The sequence below is a fragment of the Manis javanica genome, chromosome 6 (genome assembly GCF_040802235.1).
Source record: "Manis javanica isolate MJ-LG chromosome 6, MJ_LKY, whole genome shotgun sequence".
Lineage (NCBI taxonomy): Eukaryota > Metazoa > Chordata > Mammalia > Pholidota > Manidae > Manis > Manis javanica.
The window spans coordinates 10,043,241-10,066,915 of NC_133161.1; the positions used below are offsets into that span (position 1 = coordinate 10,043,241).

A 23,675-nucleotide genomic window follows, 5' to 3' on the forward strand; every position below is an offset into this window, starting at 1 on the left:
GTGCTAATCACATGTGCACACTTGGTTTGTGCAGTATTCACACTTGTCTTTCACAAGTAACAGAGCAGGAGGCGGGGGGCACACGCACACCCTAGCTGGGATGGGCCAGTCTCCCTGGGCCTTCACTGTTGCCGTGAGGCCAGTGTATCAAGGAACCCTGCCACCAAGAGTTCCTTCCACTCTGCACGGGGAGCTTGGAGTCCTCTCAGCTGAGCTCCCTGGAGAGGCACAGGGACATACAGTCGACGAGGATATGGGTTGCCTGGGATTTTATGCTGAAACTGTTACCAGGAAATCATAGCCTATTGCAATCAGGAGTTTCCGCACAGATCCTTATCGTTGCCTCCATAGGCTTTCTTCCAAAATGCAAACGAGCTTGTATGTATCACTCACGTTTCAGGTATAAATATGTCCCTTTCTCTGCCTTTTATATTTCCTCTAAATGAATGTGTTGAAAACCAAGTTTTGTATAAACATGTTTATAACATTTCTTCATAACAACATATTTACAGTTTGACGAAGTTGGATGAAAACACTGTTCAAACAAGTTCCTTTTTTTTTTTTTTAGAAGGTAGAGGTAGGCAGGCATCCTTTGAAAATACTTAACACTCACCCCACTCTTTATAAGGAAGGGAGAGGGAGAGGGCATGGCCCAGGCCCTGACGTCTGAAATCTTGTGGTGTGTTCTGAGAATTGAAGTATTTCTAAAACGTAAATGGGATGGGAGTTGAGAATGTTATTTATGGGTCAGGATTGGAGGAGACTGGACTCCATCTTGTAGATTCTGGAAAGCCAGGTATATTCTGTGTGTGTCAGTATAGTATATTCTGATACCATAAAATCTGAGATCTTTCATTTCTCTGATGTGTCACTGTACTTGACATTAGTCACTGGAATTGTTGCAGGCTTATTAAAAGCATATTTTGATATTGCTGGGGTTTGTTTTATCTGATCGTTTTTGCACTGCCTTGATGCAGCTCTTTCCTTCATGGCCTTCTTTGGGGCCTCCATCTTTAAATCAGAGCATCAAACAATTGGTTCAAAGAATGTCATGATTCAAGCTTAACTATAATACAGTACAGATCTTTGAAAGTTAAGGGAAGCTTAAGAATAATGCCTAAATTTTAGAGACGCGCGTGTTTAATTTTCGGTTGGCTATGTTAATGTTGTAATTCTCCAACAATAGGGCAAACATTTGTCTTGGTTTACATGGATGGTCCTGGTTTATGCTTATATTTTTGGTGTAATTATTTATAATGTCCCCCTTTTACTTTCAGAAGTGTCTCAGTTTGTATATTAAATTGTATGGTCACCCTGTCTATCAGTAAGAGTCACAAAGAAATTGTCCATTTATGCATCTCCAGAATTCAATTTATAGAAAGTAAATGTAATTAATATATGCTGACAGCTACTGTCCCTGCTGTAGACTCCATGTGTGCTGTATCTAAGTCTCTTTGAGGACAAATGGAGAAAAACATGTTATTTGTTACAGAAAGGTTTTACTGCTATAATAGAAAAATGAAATTGCTTCTCCTTTTGGTGTTACATATCCCTCAACTGGTCTTGTCATGATTCTGTTAAGGCAAATAATGCAAAGCCAAGTTTTTTATTTATTTTCTAAACAAAATAGACGGTTATTATTTAACCTGTTACGGTGAAAGCCGGAGCAATTTACATGGGCTGATAAAAGTGGAAGTAAGTTAGTGTATTTAGTCCATCCCATCCCTTTACAGAAGAGCCACCTAAGTTGCAAGGAGGTCCTGAAGCTCATGTGGGGTCACCTGGCTGTTAAAGCAGTGCACCCTCTTACAGCCAGACCCCAGTGTGTCAGCCCAGGGTGTCAGGGTCCTTTCGCTAGACACAACTGCGTGCAGAAAGCCAAAGGCCGCCCTGTTCTCACACTACCCCTGCTTGCCAGCGAGAAAAAAGGTCCGTGTAAAATACCCCAACTTGAATTTTGGAGTTGCATAGGAACCAGTTAGAAATTGAGTTTTTACATTTTATATATAACAGAAAATGGCTTCATAGGTGTGTGCTGGATACTTGTGAGTATGTGTGGACAATACATTTTTTACAGTAGTTTATCCATGGAGCTAATAGGATTATAGCAGCACTTTTTCACAATTAGAAACATCAAATCCTTGATGCACCCCAAACACTAGAAAATGCATTAGCCTCTGAGACCAGCTTCTGTTCTTTAGAGAATGGTAGGCATATTCAAGAGTAAACAGACTTGCCCTAGAATATGTATACCCTCCATTTTATAGCCCTCTGGAATCCACGCGGTAGCCTCACTAAAATCCCCGGTATTCACAACGTCCGTATATCTCACTCCAGCACGAACTGTGCTTTTCCCCGAGGATAGCTCTTCTCTGTGCCCGTAGTAGTGTTGTTTTGTTTGTTGCCTACCACTACTTTTTCTAGAAAGGGCTGTGCAAGTGGAGGTAGGTATCATCACGGCTTTTGGCTGCCTCTGGATCTGTGCTGTCCCAAACTCCAGCTGCGAGCCACTTGAGCACTTGAAATGTAACTAGTCCAAAATCCGTGTAAAATACAGAGATCTTCAGACCAAGTGTGAAAAAAATATTAAATATCTCTAACATACGTTGATAGTTTTTTTCAGCCTTATTGAGATATAACCCTCATAAATATCATTCAGGTTTAAGGGGTACAACATGACAATTTGATACACATATATATTGTGAAATGATGACAGTAATAGAGCTAGTTACCACTTCCACCAACTCACACAACTGCCTTTTCTTTTTTTTATTTTTTTTGGTGTGGTGAGAACATTTGAGATTTACTCTCTTGACAGCTTTCAAGTATATGATACAGTATTGTTAGTTGTTGTCACAAGGCTGTATATTAGGTCCCCAGAACTTATTCATCTTATAACTGGAAGTTCATAGACCAACATGTCCCCTAGCCCCAGTGCCTGGCAACCACAATTCTACTGTCTGTTTCTATGAGTTTGTTTTTTTAATTTCCACATGTAAGTACAATAATATGGTGTTTGTATTTCTGTGTTTTATTTCATTTCACCTAATGTCCTCACTGTCCATGCATGTGACTGTAAATGGCAGGATTTCCTTTTTTCTCATGGCTGAATAATATTTCTGTGTGTGTGCATGTATCACATCTTTTTTATCCACTTACCTGTCAATGGACACTTAGGCTGTTTCCATATCTTGGCTATTGTGAATAATGCTGCAGTGAATGTGGTAATACAGGTATCTCTCAAGATCCTAATTTCATTTCTTGTGGATACATACCCAGAACTGGGATTGCTGGATCATATGGTAGTTCTGTTTTTAATTTCTTGAGGAACCTCCATACTGTTTTCCATAGTGGCTGCACCAATTTACATTCCCACCAACAGTGCACAAGGGTTCTCTTTTTGTCCACATTCTTGCCAACATTCATTATCTCTTGCCTTTTTGATACTAGCCATTCTGACAGGTGTGAGGTGATATCTCATTGTGGTTTTAGTTTGTATTTCCCTGGTGACTAGTGATGTTGAACATTTTTTCATGAACCTTTTGGCATTTGTCTGTCTTCTTTAGAGCTCCAGGTGTCTCTCTGACTTCACCCTGTATTTCTCTTCTTTCTCTCCTCTCCAGCTATACTTCCTTCCTCCTTCTATTTCTTGAATATGCCAGAGTCTCAGCTACTTCAAGGACTTCGCATTTGCAGTTCTTTCTGCCTAGAATACAGCATCCCCATATATTCTCATGGCTATCTTCTTTATTTTCTTCAGTAGCCATCTATCTAAAAATTTAGTCTTCAGGCCAGCCGTTCATATCCTCATTCCCTGATTTAAACTCTTCCTCAGCACCTTTTATTATCTAATAATAATTCATTGAACTCCTCTGTCCATTTTTAAATCAGATTGTTTTTGCTATTTAGTTATAGGAGTTCTTTACATATTTTGAGTATTAATCCCTTATCATATAGGTGATTTGAAAATATTTCTTCCCATTCCATAGGTTGCCCTTTAATTTTGTTGATTGTATCTTTGGCAGTACAAAGCTTTTTAGTTTGATATAGTCCTACTTATTTATTTTTTGCCTTTTGCTTGTGCTTTTGGTGTCATATCTAAAAAAATTTGTTGCCAAGACGAATGTCAAGGAGCTCTTTCTCTATGTTTTCTTCTAGGAGTTTTATGGCTTCAGGTCTTATGTTTATATCTTCAGTTCCTTTCAAGTTTATTTTTGTGAGGGGTGTAATATAAGTGTCCAGTGTCATTTTTTTGCATGTGATTATCCACTTTTCCCAAAACCTCAATATCTAAATACAGATTACATGTTCAAATGATGTTTTAGATATTTGCATTAAAATATTTCTTAAAATTAAACTTACCTCTCTCTTTCTACTTTTTTAAATGTAGCTACTAGAAAATTTAAAATTGCCTAAGTGTCTCCAGCTATATTCACATTGGGCAGTCCTTTTTTTTTGTATTTCACTCCTCTTTTACCTAAAAACTCCAGCTCTGAATCTCATGCCGTCAGACTGCATCACCCTTACCGCTCATTTCTGTGGTCTTCATTGTGGTAGTCCTGTCACGTCCCCTCAGGTCTTGATCAGGTTAACATCTAAGTCACCAATGCTTTTCTCAGTGATACTGTTTTAAGTCATCGCAAATTCCATGTGTATTTGAATGATCTTTCCAATACATTGATTTTTTTTTTTCCCCTGAACTTATCCCTTCTGGTTATCTTCTTTACCTCTTTACCTAAATTATTCAAGTCTATGAGCACAACTAGACCTTGGCTTTAACAAGATTTCTAAACCTTCTATAATCTCTGCTGCATCCATTTGACTCATTCTCTTGAGAACTTTGACTTTAACCAGTTATCAACTCAGCCAGTCCTTTGATCCATTGGCCATGCTCTTTTACTGTCCTTTAGCTCTTGTTTCATTCCTTCATTTATTCAACCAATATTTATTGGGCACTTGTTATGTACTATGCTGCCTTCTAAGTGCTAGAGATAGAAAATATCTGCCATCATGTTGCTTTTAGTCTAATGGGGATGACAAATAATAGGACAAGCTAAGTAAGTAAAATACTTAGATGCTATTAGATAAAAGGTGCTGAGGAAGAAGTTTAAATCAGGGAATGAGGATATGAACTGCTGGCCAGAAGACTAAATTTTTAGATAGATAGCTACTGAAGAAAATAAAGAAGCTAGCCATGAGAATATATGGGGATGATGTATTCTAGGTAGAAAGAACAGCAAATGCAAAGTCCTTGAAGTAGCTGAGACTCTGGCATATTCAAGAAATAGAAGGAGGAAGGAAATATAGCTGAAACAGGAAGTAAGAAGAGAAATAGAAGGTGAAGTCACAGAGACACCTGGACATCAAATAATGCACAGCTCTGTAGGTCCTAATAAAAAGAAATTGGAAAACCACTGGAGGATTTTGAGCAGAAGAATGTCATATCTGCTTTACATTTTAACAGGATTATTTTTGATACTGCATTGAGAACAGATTGTGGAGAAATATGGCAGAAGCAAAAAGACCCATTAGAGGCTATTACAAAATTTTAAAAGAGATACAATGGCGCCCCACCCCCTGGCATTACTTTGGTGGCTTGAAGCATGGTTGTGATGAGGTTTAGGGTAATTAGAAGTAGAGAAATTTTGGATACATATTGAAGGTGGACGAACAGAATTTCCAAAGAGAAGAAACAAGGGGTGTAAGAGAAAGAGAGGAGTTAAGAATGGCTCAGGGATTTTGTCTGGAGCAGCTGATTTGGGGAAGACAGCAGGAGAATATGATTGGAGGAAAGATCACATTCCCTTAGCCATCTCTACTGGACATACAGGTGCAGATGTCAGGTAAGCAAGTGGCTGCATGAGCTTGGAGTTCAGGAGAGAGTTCTGCCTGGAGCTACACATCCAGGAAGTGTTGACATAGATGCTATTTAAGGCCACAAGCCTGCATGAGAGCAGCAAGAGAGAAAATTAAGGACAGAAGAGAAGATAATCAAGAGCTTTTCCCCGGGCTGCTCCAAAGTTAATAGGTTGGCAGAGGAGGCTGAGAAAGACCAACCAGTGAGATCAAGAGAAAATGGTTTTCTGGAAGTCCATCCTGGACGGAATTCTATCCAGGAGAGAGGGAGAGTGGATTGGTCAGATGTTGCTCATGAATCAAAAAATATCCGAACTAAGAATTGAGCATTGGGTTTTGCAACGACTGTGCCACTGGTAATAGTTTTTGATGGAGTGGCAGGGCCTGCCAATCTCGTCTGTGTTTATATGATAATCTCTCCCTGGTCTCCTGGCTTTCTTCATTTCCTCCACATGGTTTATTCTCAGCACTCCCAGCATGGTGCCATTTTTAAACATATAGATGATGTCATTCCCCTATTCAGAGTGGCTCCCCATTTAATGCTAATAACCGTCATGGACTTAAGAATGGCTTAACAGGTCTCTATGCAGATCTAGCACTTACATTTTACTCTGATTTCTTATACCAATTTCTCATTTGATTCTAGCAGCTAGCCTCCCGAGACTCCCTGGAAATGCTTGGAGTCGTGTCACTCCCTCGGGGCCTTAAAGCAGTCTGCTTTCGGAAGCGTGCTGCCCCAGCTGTCCGTATCCGTGGCCAACTCTCTCATCTCCATCAGGTCTTTGCGCTCTGCCCTTCCTCTTCCCACACAGCCTACCTAGCGAGCTTACTTAAAGTTGAAGGACCCTCCCAGCCCAGCGTTTTTATCCCCCTCCCCCTACTCCAGTCTCTGTTAGCACTTACCGCCTTTTCACATACTACTATACTTTTTATTTTTATTCGTTCTGTATTATCCTCCATGTGAATATCAACTCCATGAGCAGGGCTGTCTGCCTTCTTTACCGAAACATCCTAAGGGTTTAGGATAGTTCCTAACACATGGTAAATGATCGATAATATTACCTGAAGTAACAATGTGAAATAAATGATTCTTTTCAAAAGCCACAAACCATTGGAACTTTTGCCAAGTATAGAAGTACTGTTTTGTACGAATTAGAGTTTAACTCAGCCTAATCATTAGCATCCTGCCTCTCTGGTTATTTATTCGGATTTTGCTGAGTTTTTATATGCTTAGGGGAGGCTCAGTAAATACATGTCTGCCATACAGAAAATACTGCAGCTGGCATCTGTGCTGTGTAGGCCTCCTTCTAGAAAGGGAGATACATGAGAATATCAGCGGTCACAAGGTGGGCGTGCTGTAAGGACTAATCATGTTACTTAAATTGGGAGTTTTGACCATCAGTCTGATGCAGACGCAGGGAGACTCAACACCATGGAGAGGCCTAGGAAATTAAAGGGTCTATCCTGCTTACGGGTCCTAGAAGGCACAGTGTGTCATGCAGGGAGCCCCATGGGAAGACATGCAGAGAGCAGGCCCCACCAGGCAGGTGAGTGCAGGCGAAGAGAGAGGGGGGGTCCCCATGGGATGTGCCTCTTGGGGGGGCAGGGCAAGTGTGCAAGCGAAAGCACGGGACGGTTTCATCCGTGTGCTTGAGCATCACTAACTCGGTCCCAGTCAGGGGAGGACAAAAAGGGGGACTGTGGCAGGGACCAGCCTTATCAGCCTGGGTACCTGTTCACCTGGGCCATGTGCTCACGGCCTGCTTCAGGAATAGTGAGGCATCAGGAAACTAGAAAGTTTTAAAAATTTACAGTATGCTGGGTGGTACTAGACATGAATGCCTAGGGCTTTGGATCCACGTGGAACAGGCACCCGGGCAGTCTGCACACTGTCCCAGTGGCATTATTGTCCTTAAGACATAAATCTAGCCTTGTAGAACCTATGTAAATATCAGGGGTGGTCTCTGCCTCCTTTCTTTTCTCCCGTCTGTCTCCATATCAGGGACCCTACTCGTGGCAAGAGCTCAAGGTGCAGAAAGGCCCTGGGCTGGCTCTGCGCCACCCCCTGCAGCTTGCACCCTTTCTCTCATGTTTCATCAGTCTCCCTAAATACTTCCTGTAGGACAATGGCTAGTAATGAGAACTAATCTTGCTGCCTCTTTATTTTGAAGAATGCGTGCACTGATTTACAGGTGTTGCTCATCATCTTCACATCCCAGTGTAGGAGATGGGGATTGAATTCACCCTCGAAGGTGGTGGATCCCTTGAGGCTTAGAGCAGGTGAAACACCAAGAACCTTAAGAAGCTCTTCCAGACCCACATAGGCCTTTCTTCTGATGTGAATTTAGGATTATGTGGGTGGGAAGAGACCATATGGGAAAGAGCCTGAGCACTTTCTCTTCTCAATCCTTCATATGTAACTTCCTTTAATGTTGTCCTCTTCTACTGAAAGCAAATTCTTTTTAGTTTACCTGAAGTCACAGATAATGTTTGGGCCCTTCCCCTCTAGTCTGAAGTGGCCTTACTAAAAAGGCCTCCTCAATATGGTTAGAGGCCACTTACTGGGCTTGACACCCCCAAACAAAGCCGTCTTCTTGGTAGGTCTTAGCCTAATTGTGTACACGTTACCCCTTTCCCCTGAAGGGGTACAGAGGTGCCTGCCTTTGCTTATGTAATGCTTTAGGAGTATATGCTTCCAAGGTGCCTGGCCTGGGCCCTAAATCTGATTCTTAGAGTTCTAGAAAGATCTCCATAAGTAGTATTAAGTCCTATAAATATGAGGGGCACCTGTCTTAAAATACTGTTGTTTTAACTTGAAACACCCAAAGTAAAAATTCTCCTTCTCCCTACGATCTGATAAAGTCAGAAATAGGTTCTTCTTTGTAACGTACTTTCTGCTTTTATGGAATCCGATTCTGATTTTTACATTCTCACAGTATGGGAATTAATCTATTTCCTTTTCAGGCTGACCTGTCCTTTCTTGTAATGTGTTCATTTTTTCATTCATCAAACACTTGCAGATCTCGTGTGTGTTAGACACTGTGCATAGGACCTGGACCATAACCAGTGGACCAGAGAAATGCCTTTGGCCTCATGGAGCTCATACCACTGTTGTTCCTCCAGGGACTGAGCAGGATCTGCTGGTGCTTGGGTAGCATGTTATTCTTCCAAAATCATGGCATCTATAGGGAATAAATGTTATTTAAGCTTTTTTTTTTTTTTTTGAGAGGGCATCTCTCATATTTATTCATGAAATGGTTGTTAACAACAATAAAATTCTGTATAGGGGAGTCAATGCTCAATCTACAATCATTAATCCACCCCCAGCCTAATTCTTGTCAGTCTCCAATCTTCTGAAGCATAACAAACAAGTTCTTACATGGTGAACAAATTCTTACATAGTAAATAAGTTCTTACATGGTGAACAGTACAAGGGCAGTCATCACAGAAACTTTTGGTTTTGATCACTCATTATGAACTATAAACAATCAGGTCAAATATGAATATTTGTTTGATTTTTATACATGATTTATATGTGAATCCCACATTTCTCCCTTTATTATTATTATTATTATTATTATTATTATTTTAATAAAATGCTGAAGTGGTAGATACATGCAAGATAAAGGTAGAAAACGTAATTTAGTGCTGTAAGAGGGCAAATGTAGATGATCAGGTGTGTGCCTGTAGACTAAGTGTTAATCCAAGCTGGACAAGGGCAATAAAACATCCACGGATGCAGAAGATTCCTCTCAAAACGGGGTTGAGGTTCTAAGCCTCCCCTCTGTTGATCCCCAGTTTCTCACCTGATGGCCCCCCTGCGACTGTGCCTGTCTTAGGCTGTTCCTCCCTTGAGGACTCTTACCCGTCTCTGGCTAACCAGTCATCTTCCGGGGCCCTACAGGGAGATGTAAAGTTGGTAAGTGAGAGAGAAGCCATATTGTTTGAAATATTTAAGCTTTCTTTAATGAACTATTTTAAAACCTCAAAAACAAATACTCAGTATTTTTGAACAGTTTCTGTTTCATTCTAGATAGAATGATGATCATTAAGGCATAGCATGTAAGGTCTTCTTCCAATGTTCTAATTAAGCTCTTCAGTTCTTCCCCTTCGATGATCAGTGCACCAGCTCTGACTATGCTGCACATTAAGGACTAAGTTGACCGGCAGAAGGAAAAGCAGGGATCGAGAGAGGAGGCAGCACCTCTTTTTGCACTCTCCTGAAGGCCATGGCATGCTAGTTATTCAGGAGGACACTCTCTGTCTTCCCTGCAGAGCTGGTTTATCCATTATCATTCATATAAGCAAAGCATCACAGTAGTTTTACATACAAGTATCCCAGAAATGTATTTCCAACAATGGGAGAACGTTTAAAGAAAATGCCCTCCTGAAGGAGTTAGGTGAAAAATAACATACTAAACTACATAGAACAATGGCAAAAATATTAAAAGTGTAAATAATACCAAAAATAATAAATGTAATAGAAGAGTTGCTAACATCTTTTAAACAATCCCTGTGTTATGAACATGTTCTAGATAATTTACACTTTCATTTAATTATCTCCTTCAATCCTCCCAACAACCCTATGATTTGGGCATAACTACCCTGTCTTTACACATGAATGTAAAAAGGAGGTACAGAGAGTCTCGGCAACATGCTAGGTTCAGCGAAAAGACAATACAGGTTCCCCAGGTGCTTGAATGCTCGTGGGATGACAAGCCTATGAAACAGGCTGCAGTGTGTGCGGTGTGATGAAGGACATGCCCACAGGTGTAGCGGAGGCTCCGGCTGCGGAATCAGGGGAGACTTCCTGATGGAAGCAACACAGCTTTAAAGGGACAGTCGGATAGTTTTCCAAGTGAATAGGCAGGTGGGAAAACCTTAAAATTTGTACGTGAAAGAGCTGGTCTTCAAACTTGACTCTGCCACTCACCCATTATGTGACCTGGAACAAGTAACCTAATTCCTTCATTTGAACAACAGCTGCCATTTCTTTATGGCTTATCAAATAAAATATAGTACTGAACTCTCTATTTGGGTGTCTGATGCTATTTAAGTACTTCAAATTCTTTAAACATGTGACTCCCAGTTTTCTTTTGCCTTGCTTACTTAGGTAGATATGATTGTGACACTGGGAGGACTTGCTGGGCGTTTTGACCAGATTATGGCATCCGTGAGCACCTTGTATGAAGTGACTTGCATCTCTACTTTGCCGGTTATAATAATCCAAGGGGAATCTCTCATCTACCTGCTCCAACCAGTAAGTGAAGAATGAATATGTCAGCTCTTTGCTTCCATGACACTTTTGACATTAGGGTTGACGAGGAGAAAACATCAGAACATCAGCCCCTTGCTGCTATGAGTGACATTGACCCTGTGTCTTATTTGTGCCTACTTTAGTCTACTGCCTCTAAAAAGTCAGTGAGCAAAAAAATACAGTTTCTCAGAGTTTTCATTTCATGGCTCCCAGGAAAAAAAATCTTGTAACTTTTAATTAAATTGACTAAGAATTAAATTCAGCACTTTCGCATTTTGAGCAGCTGAACGTTGAGTGCCACTTGAGAAAAATCTCCACAAAAGAAACATAAAACTTGGTAAATATTTCAAGTGGAATTCTCATATATTTTTAGTGTTGTCATTATAATTGGAAACTGGATTTGATTTTTGTTAAGCACTTAAAAGAAAATCTTTAGCGTTTAGCCTTCATAAGTCGCCTGCTTATTAATTTTACTTCTGCAGGATAAATGTCTAATAATGTCATGATTTCATTTCCAATGACAAACATCAAGGAATTTTTCTATCAGTCTAGCACTTAGAAAAGAATTCTTTTTAAAATAAACAAGTTTTATAAGATTGATCAGTGGATTTTAGTCTGAAATCTAATCATTTGGTAACATTCTTGAAAGACAGAGGACAGGTTTTTTCTTGTTTGCCTGTCATTGTAATGTACTACTTAGAGTATTGTTTCTACCCCATCTGCTGTCCATCATCTGTAGCATGTCATTACCTAAAAAATTGTTGTGTGGTTAGTATTGTAAGTATAATCTATACTCACCACTGTTCAGCCAGTTTTGCATCTTTGTCTTGTTCTTTGCATTGTCTAGCTTTGTTTACTTTCTATGGGATGTAGAAACAGAACTGAAGAATGCAGTTTTCTAACTCCATACTGTCCATTTACTTAGTCAACAGTTACGGCGTGCCTGCTATTTATCTGTTACTCTGCTAAACAGTCGAGGATTCACAGAAATAGTAGCATATAATCTTTGCTCTCTAGTACATGTCCAATGAAGGCATCATTTATAAAAACATAAACATAAAACAATATAAAAAGACTGACATATAAACAAGATGAAAGATTATATAATTTGGTCATGAGTGTGGTAAGGAAAGCCTCCCCAGAGGCACTCAGAGTTTATTCACTCAGTTGATTCTGCAAATATTTATTGAGCACTTGCTATATGCCAGAACCTCTTGTTTCATGGAATATACAGTGTGTTGAGCTTACACTGCAGCAGAATCTTCAAGGATGAGTAGATGTTTGTTGTGGGAGATGGGAAAGCCATTCAAGTCAGAAGGAGCCACTAAAGAAAGACAAAGATGCAGGGTATGTTAGGATCTGTTCCGTGCAGCTGTATGGAAAAATACCAGGAGATGAGACTAGAAAACTAGTTAGGATTCCTGATTATAAAGAGCCTTGAATTCTACACAATGGAGTGTGAGCTATTTTGCCATTATGGGAAGTCATTAAAAGGTTTCCATTAAGGTGTGACATGCACAGATACACTTCTTAGATTTCTTTTAGGTAGGTTAAATACTTGTAATAACTGAAGTGTGAAATGTACCATTGTGAATCACTGAGCTTTATCATGTTACATTGAGCTGATAAGATCATTGCTAAAGTAGTTAACTAACTTTCTCTGTGTGGATGCCCTAGTTAATAGATTGCTAGTTAGTTAAAGCTGCAGTCCAGTAATTTTTAAAAAGTAATATTGGAAGATTAACTGACAGAAAAAGTCACATCTGAAAAATGACTCTGCTCTTAAGATCTTTCCACTGTTCTGACGTTCTGGCCCTTCCCTGCCATGTGTATAGCTGTGGACTTCCTAAAATGTGTTTCACTGAGAAGTCCTTGAATTTGCTCCATCTGCAGATTGTCATCTGAAATCAGTTTGGAAAACTCTCAGCCTTTATGCTTTCAAATACTGTCTCTGCCCTATTCTTTGTCCCCCTTCTTCTGCAACTCCACTTAAATGTATTTAAGATCCTCTAATTGCATCATTTATATCGCAAAACTCCTCTTTCATGCTTTCTGTCACAATCTCTCTGGGCTGCCTTCTGAAGCTCTTCATCACTTGGATTCCACTCCACTCTTGTTTCTATTTTGCTACTTCAGTTGTTTCTGTTTTGCTGCTACCCAGCCAATGAGTTTTTCATTCCTGCTATGAGTCTTCTTTTTATAGGCTTGCCCTTTACTCACATTTTCAAGACTCTTTCTTAAAATAATTGTCATACTTATTTTGTAGTCTAGAATAATTCTAATATCTTCAGTCTTTGTAAGTCAGCTGTCTTTTATATCCACTTTGGCTTTTATATTTTGTAACCTTGATTCCTTCTGTGTTTTGTGATTTTTGGCCATGACCTCATATTTCTGGGAACTTTACCTGTGGGAATTATTTGAAATGTGAGTTAAAAGTGAGTCCATAAAGAAGTGAGAGTGGACTCCTGGCCCAATTATTTATAGGCACTAGTAACTGAGGACATCTTATTTGAGATTTTTGGGGACCTTCTAAGTAGTGTGAATTCTGGAGTTTGACTTCCGGTTACAGACACTCAGAGGGGACTGGCTGCCTCGTCTCAGCAACCCAGTGCCAAGGTTTGGTGGGGCAGTTTTCCTAGCAGTCCAGAGGGAGTGTTACTTATATTCATGCTTACACTGACTGTGTTTATGTGGTGCAATCTCCTTTTACTCAGTCCTTGGGCAGGCCTTGGGCCTTGTCTGCTGATGACCTTCCATACTTGGAGTCTTTCCAAACTGAAGTTCAAGATCATCTGATTTGATAAACACCAAATATTTAAAAGATAGAGTCAAAATATTTAAAAGTCTTCAGTCGAAACTTAGGTTTTTTGGCTTCTGAGTGGTCTTTAAAAAACAAAACAGATGTTTGATGCATTTTAAAAGATTCCTTTTAATGTTTTATTCCTAGCATTTTTTATTGCTTGAAGTTGGTCAGGGGATTCATCTGCCATACCACTTCCATAAGTCAGGTCCTGCACTGACTGATTTTAGCCCCCAAATCTCAGAGGCTTAACTGAAGGTCTCATGAATGGAATACCTGGTTGGTTTGGGCAGCCCCCTCCACTCCCTGTCCAGGCCATCAGGAATGCTGTGGGGGCAGGAGAAAGGACTGCTAGGGAGTGGCACCACGTACATGCATCTTGTGTCACCTCTGGTGTATGGGAACATAGTTTGGCCGCAACAGCCCACCTGCAAGGCAGTCTAGGAAAGGAAGGCTGTGGTCCTGGGAGAGGAGACTTCACGTGAGCACAGAACCTGTCTGTCAAACTGCCACTGAAGTTTGGAATCATGACCCTATGTAATTTCTAGGAACATTTCTTTTCTTTTTTTGTAAAGTATGTTCATCTTTAGCTCATTGTTAGAGCAGAATCCCCAGTTCTCCAAATACAGCCATGTTGAGAGTACTTGCATGTCCTGTATGCCCCAAAAGAATGCCCTTTAGATTTTCTTTCTGTTGATCTGGATTTTGTCTGATTGAAACCACTAGAAAAAGCAATTATTACGTAGTGTGGGGCCGGAGGCTCAGGCAAGGCCACGCCCTCCGTCAAGTAGAGGAGTGACCCTGTTAGCACGCGCTTCCGCCTCTGGAGCCGAGGGCTGGCGTTGCTCCTCTTTGATGCTCGATTCCAGGGAAGTCTTCCTGGAGACACATCCTGGGTCCCTGCTCTTCAGTCACTTTTAGGGAGGGAAGTAGTAGTTAGTGAGACAATTAGTCATACAAATGCAAAAGTCAAAATGAGTACCTTTGAGGGTTTAATATGTGAACCAATCTCACGTAGTGTACTACACCTGAGCAGTTTTAAAGGTACACTTACAAATGTACGAACACTAAAAATCAAAAGCTGTACTAAAACTTCTGCATAGAAGCATTCTACCTCCTGGAAGTAGGACTCGCATCCTTGGAGCCAAACTGACCCTGCCAAGTATATTTTCATGTAACTGTGTCGTAAACGTTATCCGTGTACTGGGTATACAGACGTATTAGATGTCAGACAGTATGCGTATTCTGGGGGTTTATTCAGAAAGGGTGTCTATGGATACTGTTCACTGTTAAGAGGACTTTCCAAGATCGCTAATCATAATTAGTAGAAACACCATAAATTGTAACCGTTTTTAAGTATTGTGGAGCTAGGTTCAAAAAAATCAACCTAGTATGTTATGCATCAGTGTCAAATAGAGAATGGTATGAAATTTCTTAATTTATTTTTTAATTAAAGTGAACAAATAGCTATTCTTGAAAGAAGATAATTTGGGAACTTTTAAAATAAGCATCTTATTTGAGCTTCATAACAAAACTGTGAGGAAAGTGGGTCAGATCCTCCAGTCACACAACTGGCGTGTTTTCCTCAACACTTCTCCCGTTTGTCACCCTATGCTTGCTCCTTCGTGGGGTTAATAGACTACATGCAAAAAGAGATGCAGTCCAGAGGCTGGTGGTTATCCACAGACATTGTAAAACTGGGCAATGAATAACAACAGCCAGTTGGCAGGTCTATTTTACTTCCAAAAATGTGTTCTGAATAAGGGACCATGACCTTTTATGAGTAGGAGATGTTATGATATCAGTGAGAAACATTTTACATGTGAAACATTCCCAATATCCAGGAGTAGATGGCTACACGCCTGACGAAGACAGCCAGGTGATCCCAGCCGTGTTCATCATGCCGACCACGCCGGGTGCGAGCTGCTCGGGGTTTCACACACATACTTTCTCATTTTCTGGTCCTTTGCTTCTCAGGAGTACAGAAACATTAGCTTCTGTACACTGAGCATAAATTATCTATTATCTGCAAGTTTTATGGCAGTTGGTAATACAAGTTAATAGGATTTATGACCAAGAAATGAGATGTCCAAGAGTTAATAGGGCGTGCCTTTTACATTATCCTAAACCTTGTTCAGTGATTCCTATTCAGGATTCCAGCATCTGATGTGAGAGAACGGTTGTTACAGAGAAGATTTCTGTCAGTTTTTATCTCACTTGAACAAACTTCTAAATATGATATAAATATTTCTTCCTCATGATCTTAGTCGTATTTACTACTTGTTTTCTTTCTTTCACTAGACCAATTATTTAGTCTATCAATACCTGGCATTTTATGCATTATACGTTTGTAATGCTGGTAATGAATCTGGCAGAAATATGTTAATAGTCTGATAAAAAGACGCTGAACATTCATGATGTTAATTTGGCATGCATGATGGTTTCTGCGGAGAACTGAGGGTTTGGACCTGTCCACCCACATGTCCACATGCCCAGCTCAAACTCATCAGTGATGACACCAGAAAAGTGACTCTCAGGGTGACTTGGACAGAGAGGCAGTTCTGGACAACCCTGAGTCCTCACCACTGATTACCCAACATGTCTCTTCTTTGAATGGCCATTACTGTTTCATTCTCGCCCTGTATCTTCTCCTCATGTAATTTCTGTTGTCAGTTGGCCTTTTATAATTTCTACTGTAAACTATATAGTAACATAGTACCATTTAAATATTAATGCAAACCATATAAAGCCTTAAAGATCATTTTATAGAGGAGCAATTGCAGGGCTTAAAGGTAAAGTGACTTGCCCAAGGGCATGCACAGTATTTCTCAGCAACAACATTTGTGCTGGAAGAGAAGCAGACTGTATGCGGCAGTAGGCCACATGAGCACTGCCAGGCGTTTCGGAGCTAAGGATGGCCGGCCACGTCGGGCTCTTGCAACGTCCCCGTCCTCTTCCATAAGGCAAATTGCTGTTGCCATTCCTTCCCCTGTCCAACTCCCACCTGAGCCTCCTTCGCTGGGAAGGGGCAGCCACTCAATGTCTGACCAAAACGCACGTTACCTTCAAACTGGGTCCTTGCCTTGCTTACTCCTTGCCTTTGGCTTGTCTGTCTACCATGCCAGGACCACATATCCCTCTGCACATGCAGTACATGCAGACACACATCTTTCCCCTTGCTTCAAACTTGGCTGAGCTTTCTAGGGAAAATGTTTCCATGACCATTCTCTGTTTTTCTTCTTTCCTCTTCTGTGTGCTTTTCTTCCCCCTCCTCTACATGGCATTTTAAAATTGTAAAACAAAAGCCTATGCTGTTTAGAAGAATGTGTTAGCCTTACACATGTTGGTAGGAAAAATTAATTACATTTATTGTGCAAAAGACAACAAAATTCGGAGGCAGAGCCAAGATGGCGGCGTGAGTAGGACAGTGGGAATCTCCTCCCAAAAACATATATATTCTTGAAAATACAACAAATACAACTAATCCTAAAAGAGAGACCAGAAGACACAGGACAACAGCCAGACTGCATCCACTTGTGCGAGAGCCCAGCGCCTGGTGAAAGGGGTAAAATACAAGCCGCAGCCCGGCGGGACCCGAGGGCCCCTCCTCCCAGCTCCTGGTGGGAGGAGAGGAGTCAGAGTGGGGAGGGAGAGGGAGCCCAGGGCTGCTGAACACCCAGCCCCAGCCATCCGGACCAGAGCGCAGACACAGTGCATGCATGGGGTGCTGGAAACTAGGGAAACAGGGCAGCAAGATCTTTGAGCAGGTTGCAAAGCTGGTGCCCCTGTGACAAAGAAAAGCAAGTGCTTTTTGAAAGTCTTAAAGGGACAGGGACCCCACAGCTGGACGGAAGCATTCTGGATCACAGTCCAGCAGCTGGAAATTCCAGGGAACTCCGGACGCACTAACCCCCTGGGCAACAGCTCTGAGACCCCTTACGGAGGTAAACAGCCAAACAGCCCCCTGTCCATTACCCCTCCGGGGCCCCGCCATAGCAGAGCAGAAGCCTGAGGCTGGCCATGCCCACAGCAAGGGAGCTTCCTCCATACCGGCCAGGCAAAGTACAGAGACTCAGTCTACACACAGTTGCCCAACACAAGCCACTAGGGGTCGCAGTTCTCCCAGTAAAAAAAGGCCAGGAGCAAGTGGAAAGCCTCAGCTCTCCCAGCTGACAGAAAGACAATAGCTCACCACTGCACCTATCAACATGAAAAGGCAAAAAAATTTGATACAGACAAGACTAACCCAGACAGCTTCAACATCTGCTACATCTTCCCCTGAAAAGGAACCCGGGGAGATACATTTAGCCAGTCTTCCTGAAAAATAATTCAAAACAAAAGTCATAACCATGCTGATGGACTTGCAGAGAAATATGCAACAACTAAGGAGGGAGAACACAGAAATGAAACAAGCTCTGGAAGGACTTCAAAAGAGAAAGGACAAGATGCAAGAGACCATTAATGGACTAGAAAACAGAGAACAGGAACACAGAGAAGCTGATGCAGAGAGAGATAAAAGGATCTCCAGGAATGAAAGAATTTTAAGAGAACTGAGTGACCAATCAAAATGGAACAATATCTGCATTATAGGGGTACCAGAAGAAGAAGAGAGAGAAAAAGGAATAGAAAATGTCTTTGAAGAAATAATTTCTGAAAACTTCCCCAAACTAGGGGAGGAAATGGCCTCTCAGACCACAGAGGTACATAGAACTCCCATGACAAGGGATCCAAGGAGGGCAACACCAAGACACATAATAATTAAAATGACAAAGATCAAAGAAAAGGACAAAGTATTAAAGGCAGCCATAGAGAAAAAAAAGATCACCTACAAAGGAAAACCCACCAGGCTATCATCAGACTTCTCAACAGAAATCCTACAGGCCACAAGAGAATGGCATGATATACTTAATGCAATGAAACAGAAGGGCCTTGAACCAAGATTACTGTATCCAGCACAATTATCATTTAAATATGAAGGAGGGATTAAACAATTCCCAGACAAGCAAAAGTTGAGGGAATTTGCCTCCCACAAACCACCTCTACAGGGCATCTTATAGGGACTGCTCTAGATGGGAGCACTCCTAAAAAGAGCACAGAACAAAACACCCAACATATGAAGAAGGGAGGAGGAGGAATAAGAAGGCAGAGAAATAAAGAATCATCAGACTGTGTTTATATTAGCTCAATAAGCGAGTTAAGTTAGACAGTAAGATAGTAAAGAAGCTAACCTTGAACCTTTCATAACCACAAACTTAAAGCCTGCAATGGCAATAAGTACATACCTTTCAATAATCACCCTAAATGTAAATGGACTGAATGCACCAATCAAAAGACACAGAGTAATAGAATGGATAAAAAAGCAAGACCCATCCATATGCTGCTTACAAGAGACTCACCTCAAACCCAAAGACACTCACCTCAAACCCAAAGACATGCACAGACTTAAAGTCAAGGTATGGGAAAAGATATTTCATGCGAACAACAGAGAGAAAAAAGCAGGTGTTGCAATACTAGTATCAGACAAAATAGACTTCAAAATAAAGAAAGTAACAAAAGATAAAGAAGAACATTACATAATGATAAAGGGCTCAGTCCAACAAGAGGATATAACCATTATAAATACATATGCACCCAATACAGAGAACCAACATATGTGAAACAAATACTAACCGAACTAAAGGAGGAAATAGAATGCAATGCATTCATTCTGGGAGACTTCAACACACCACTCACTCCAAAGGACAGATCCACCAGACAGAAAATAAGTAAGGACACAGAGGCACTGAACAACACAATAGAACAAATGGACCTAATAGACATCTACAGAACTCTACATCCAAAAGCAACAGGATACACATTCTTCTCAACTGCACATGGAACATTCTCCAGAATAGACCACATACTAGGCCACAAAAAAAGCCACAGTAAATTCCAAAAGATTGAAATCCTACCAACCAACTTTTCAGACCACAAAGGCATAAAACTAGAAATAAACTGTACAAAGAAAGCAAAAAGGCTCACAAACACATGGAGGCTTAACAACATGCTCCTAAATAATCAATGGATCAATGACCAAATCAAAGTGGAGATCCAGCAATATATGGAAACAAACGACAACAACAACACAAAGCCCCAACTACTGTGGGATACAGCAAAAGCAGTCTTAAGAGGAAAGTATATAGCAATCCAGGCATATTTAAAGAAGGAAGAACAATCCCAAATGAATGGTCTAATGTCACAATTATCGAAATTGGAAAAAGAAGAACAAAAGAGGCCTAAGGTCAGCAGAAGGAGGGACATAATAAAGATCAGAGAAGAAATAAATAAAATTGAGAAGAATAAAACAATAGCAAAAATCAATGAAACCAAGAGCTGGTTCTTCGAGAAAATAAACAAAATAGATAAGCCTCTACCCAGACTTATTAAGAGAAAAAGAGAGTCAACACACATCAACAGAATCAGAAATGAGAAAGGAAAAATCATGACGGATCCCACAGAAATACAAAGAATTATTAGAGAGTACAGTGAAAACCTATATGCTAACAAGCTGGGAAACCTAGGAGAAATGGACAACTTCCTAGAAAAATACAACCTTCCAAGACTGACCCAGAAAGAAACAGAAAATCTAAACAAACCAATTACCAGCAACGAAATTGAAGCGGTAATCAAAAAACTACCAAAGAACAAAACCCCCAGGCCAGACAGATTTACCTCGGAATTTTATCAGACACACAGAGAAGACATAATACCCATTCTCCTTAAAGTTTTAAAAAAATAGAAGAAGAGGGAATACTCCCAAACTCATTCTATGAAGCCAACATCACCCTAGTACCAAAACCAGGCAAACACCCCACCAAAGAAGAAAACTACAGACCAATATCCCTGATGAACGTAGATGCAAAAATACTCAACAAAATATTAGCAAACCGAATTAAAAAATACATCAAAAGGATCGTACACTATGACCAAGTGGGATTCATCCCATGGATGCAAGGATGGTACAACATTTGAAAATCCATCAACATCATCCACCACATCAACAAAAAGAAAGACAAAAACCACAAGATCATCTCCATAGATGCTGAAAAAGCATTCGATAAAATTCAACATCCATTCATGATAAAAACTCTCAATAAAATGGGTATGGAGGGCAAGTACCTCAACATAATAAAGGCCATATATGATAAACCCACAGCCAACATCATACTGAACAGCAAGAAGCTGAAAGCTTTTCCTCTGTGATTGGGAACCAGACAGGGACGCCCACTCTCCCCACTGTTATTCAACATAGTACTGGAGGTCCTGGCCATGGTAATTAGACAAAACAAAGAAATACAAGGAATCCAGATTGGTAAATAAGAAGTTAAACTGTCACTATTTGCAGATGACATGATATTGTACATACAAAACCCTAAAGACTCCACTCAGAAACTACTAGAGCTAATATCGGAATTCAGCAAAGTTGCAGGATACAAAATAAACACAGAAACCTGTGGCTTTCCTATACACTAACAATAAACTAATAGAAAGAGAAATCAGGAAGACAATTCCATTCACAATAGCATCAAAAAGAATAAAATACCTAGGAATAAACCTAACTAAGGAAGTGAAAGACCTATACCCTGAAAACTATAAGACACTGTTAAGAGAAATTAAAGAGGACATTAACAAATGGAAACTCATCCCATGCTCTTGGCTAGGAAGAATTCATATCGTCAAAATGGCCATCCTGCCCAAAGCAATATACAGATTCGATGCAATCCCTATCAAATTACCAACAGCTTTCTTCAATGAACTGGAACAAATAGTTCAAAAATTCATATGGAAACACCAAAGACCCTGAATAGCTAAAGCAATCCTGAGAAGGAAGAATAAAGTTGGGGGGATCTCACTCCCCAACTTCAAGCTCTACTGCAAAGCCACAGTAATCAAGACAATTTGGTACTGGCACAAGAATAGAGCCACAGACCAATGGAACAGAATAGAGACTCCAAACTTTAACCCAAACATATATGGTCAACTAATATTCGATAACGGGGGCCATGGACATACAATGGGGAAATGACAGTCTCTTCAACAGATGATCCTGGCAAAACTGGACAGCTACATGTAAGAGAATGAAACTGGATCACTGTCTAACCCCATACACAAAAGTAAATTTGAAATGTATCAAAGACTTAATGTAAGTCATGAAACCATAAAACTCTTAGAAAAAAACATAGGCAAAAATCTCTTAGACATAAACATGAGTGACCTCTTCTTAAACATATCTCCCCAGGCAAGGGAAACAAACACAAAAATGAACAAATGGGACTATATCAAGCTGAAAACCTTCTGTACAGCAAAAGACACCGTCAATAGAACAAAAAGGTATCCTACAGTATGGGAGAATATATTCGAAAATGACAGATCCGATAAAGGGTTGACATCCAAAATATGTAAAGAGTTCACACACCTCAACAAACAAAAAGCAAATAATCCAATTAAAAAATGGGCAGAGGAGCTGAATAGACAGTTCTCTAGAGAAGAAATTCAGATGGCCAACAGACACATGAAAAGATGCTCCACATCGCTTGTCATCAGAGAAATGCAAATTAAAACCACAGTGAGATATCATCTCACACCAGTAAGGATGGCTACCATCCAAAAGACAAACAACAACAAATGTTGGCAAGGTTGTGGAGAAAGGGGAACCCTCCTACACTGCTGGTGGGAATGTGAATTAGTTCAATTATTATAGAAAGCAGTATGGAGGTTCCTCAAAATGCTCAAAATAGAAATACCATTTGACCCAGGAATTCCACTTCTACAAATTTACCCTAAGAATGCAGCACTTCCGTTTGAAAAAGACAGATGCACCCCTATGTTTATCGCTGCACTATTTACAGTAACCAAGATATGGAAGCAACCTAAATGTCCATCAGTAGATGAATGGATAAAGAAGATGTGGTACATATATACAAGGGAATATTACGCAGCCATAAGAAGAAAACAAATCCTACCATGTGCAACAACATGGATGGAGCTAGAGGGTATTATGCTCAGTGAAATAAGCCAGGTGGAGAAAGACAAGTACCAAATGATTTCACTCATATGTGGAGTATAAGGACAAAAGAAAACTGAAGGAGCAAAACAGCAGCAGAAGCACAGAACCCAAGAATGGACTAATAGTTACCAAAGGGAAAGGGACTGGGGAGGATGGGTGGGAAGGGAGGGATAAGGGCGGGAAGAAAAGAAAGGGGGCATTACGATTAGCATGTATAGTGTTGGGGGGCACAGGGAGGGCTGTGCAACACAGAGAAGACAAATAGTGATTTTACAGCATCTTACTATGTTGATGGGCAGTGACTGTGAACGGGGATGTGGGGGGGGACTTGGTGATGGGAAAAGCCTAGCCTAGTAATCATAATGTCCTTCATGTAATTGTAGATTAATTATACCAAAATAAAAAAAATAAAAATAAAAAAAACAGGAATGAAAAAAAAAAGGCAACAAAATTCTAGAGCTATACTACACTCATTTTGTAGGTGCCAAATGTCCCCTTTAGATTTCTTTAGAAATTTTTCCTCTATGGTTTTATCCATGTTTAAGCAAACTAATTTTTTAACTAAGAAGGTAAACCCTCATTAAGCATTTATTCTGTGGGTGTCGTGTTCTGTTTGGTTGACGTACAGCATGGAATACAATAACTAACATTCCTCAAGCACCTGTTACATGGCAGACACTTTGGTAGGTACGAACACTGGAAATAAGACACCACTT

At 40.4% G+C, this 23,675-nt stretch overlaps 1 protein-coding gene across 6 annotated transcripts in view; it reads left to right on the forward strand.

The window, feature by feature from the left end:
- The window catches only part of TPK1 (thiamin pyrophosphokinase 1), a 355,980-nt gene that overhangs the window by 190,091 nt on the left and 142,214 nt on the right, over nucleotides 1-23,675 (forward strand). For 5 of the 6 annotated variants that reach the window (XM_073238288.1, XM_073238285.1, XM_073238283.1 and 2 more), the window contains exon 7: nucleotides 10,970-11,116. The exons of the other annotated variant lie outside the window; for it this stretch is intronic. In XM_073238288.1, the coding sequence (XP_073094389.1) occupies nucleotides 10,970-11,116 (147 nt within the window). The remainder of the gene's footprint in view (nucleotides 1-10,969; nucleotides 11,117-23,675) is intronic. 6 annotated transcript variants of the gene reach the window in all.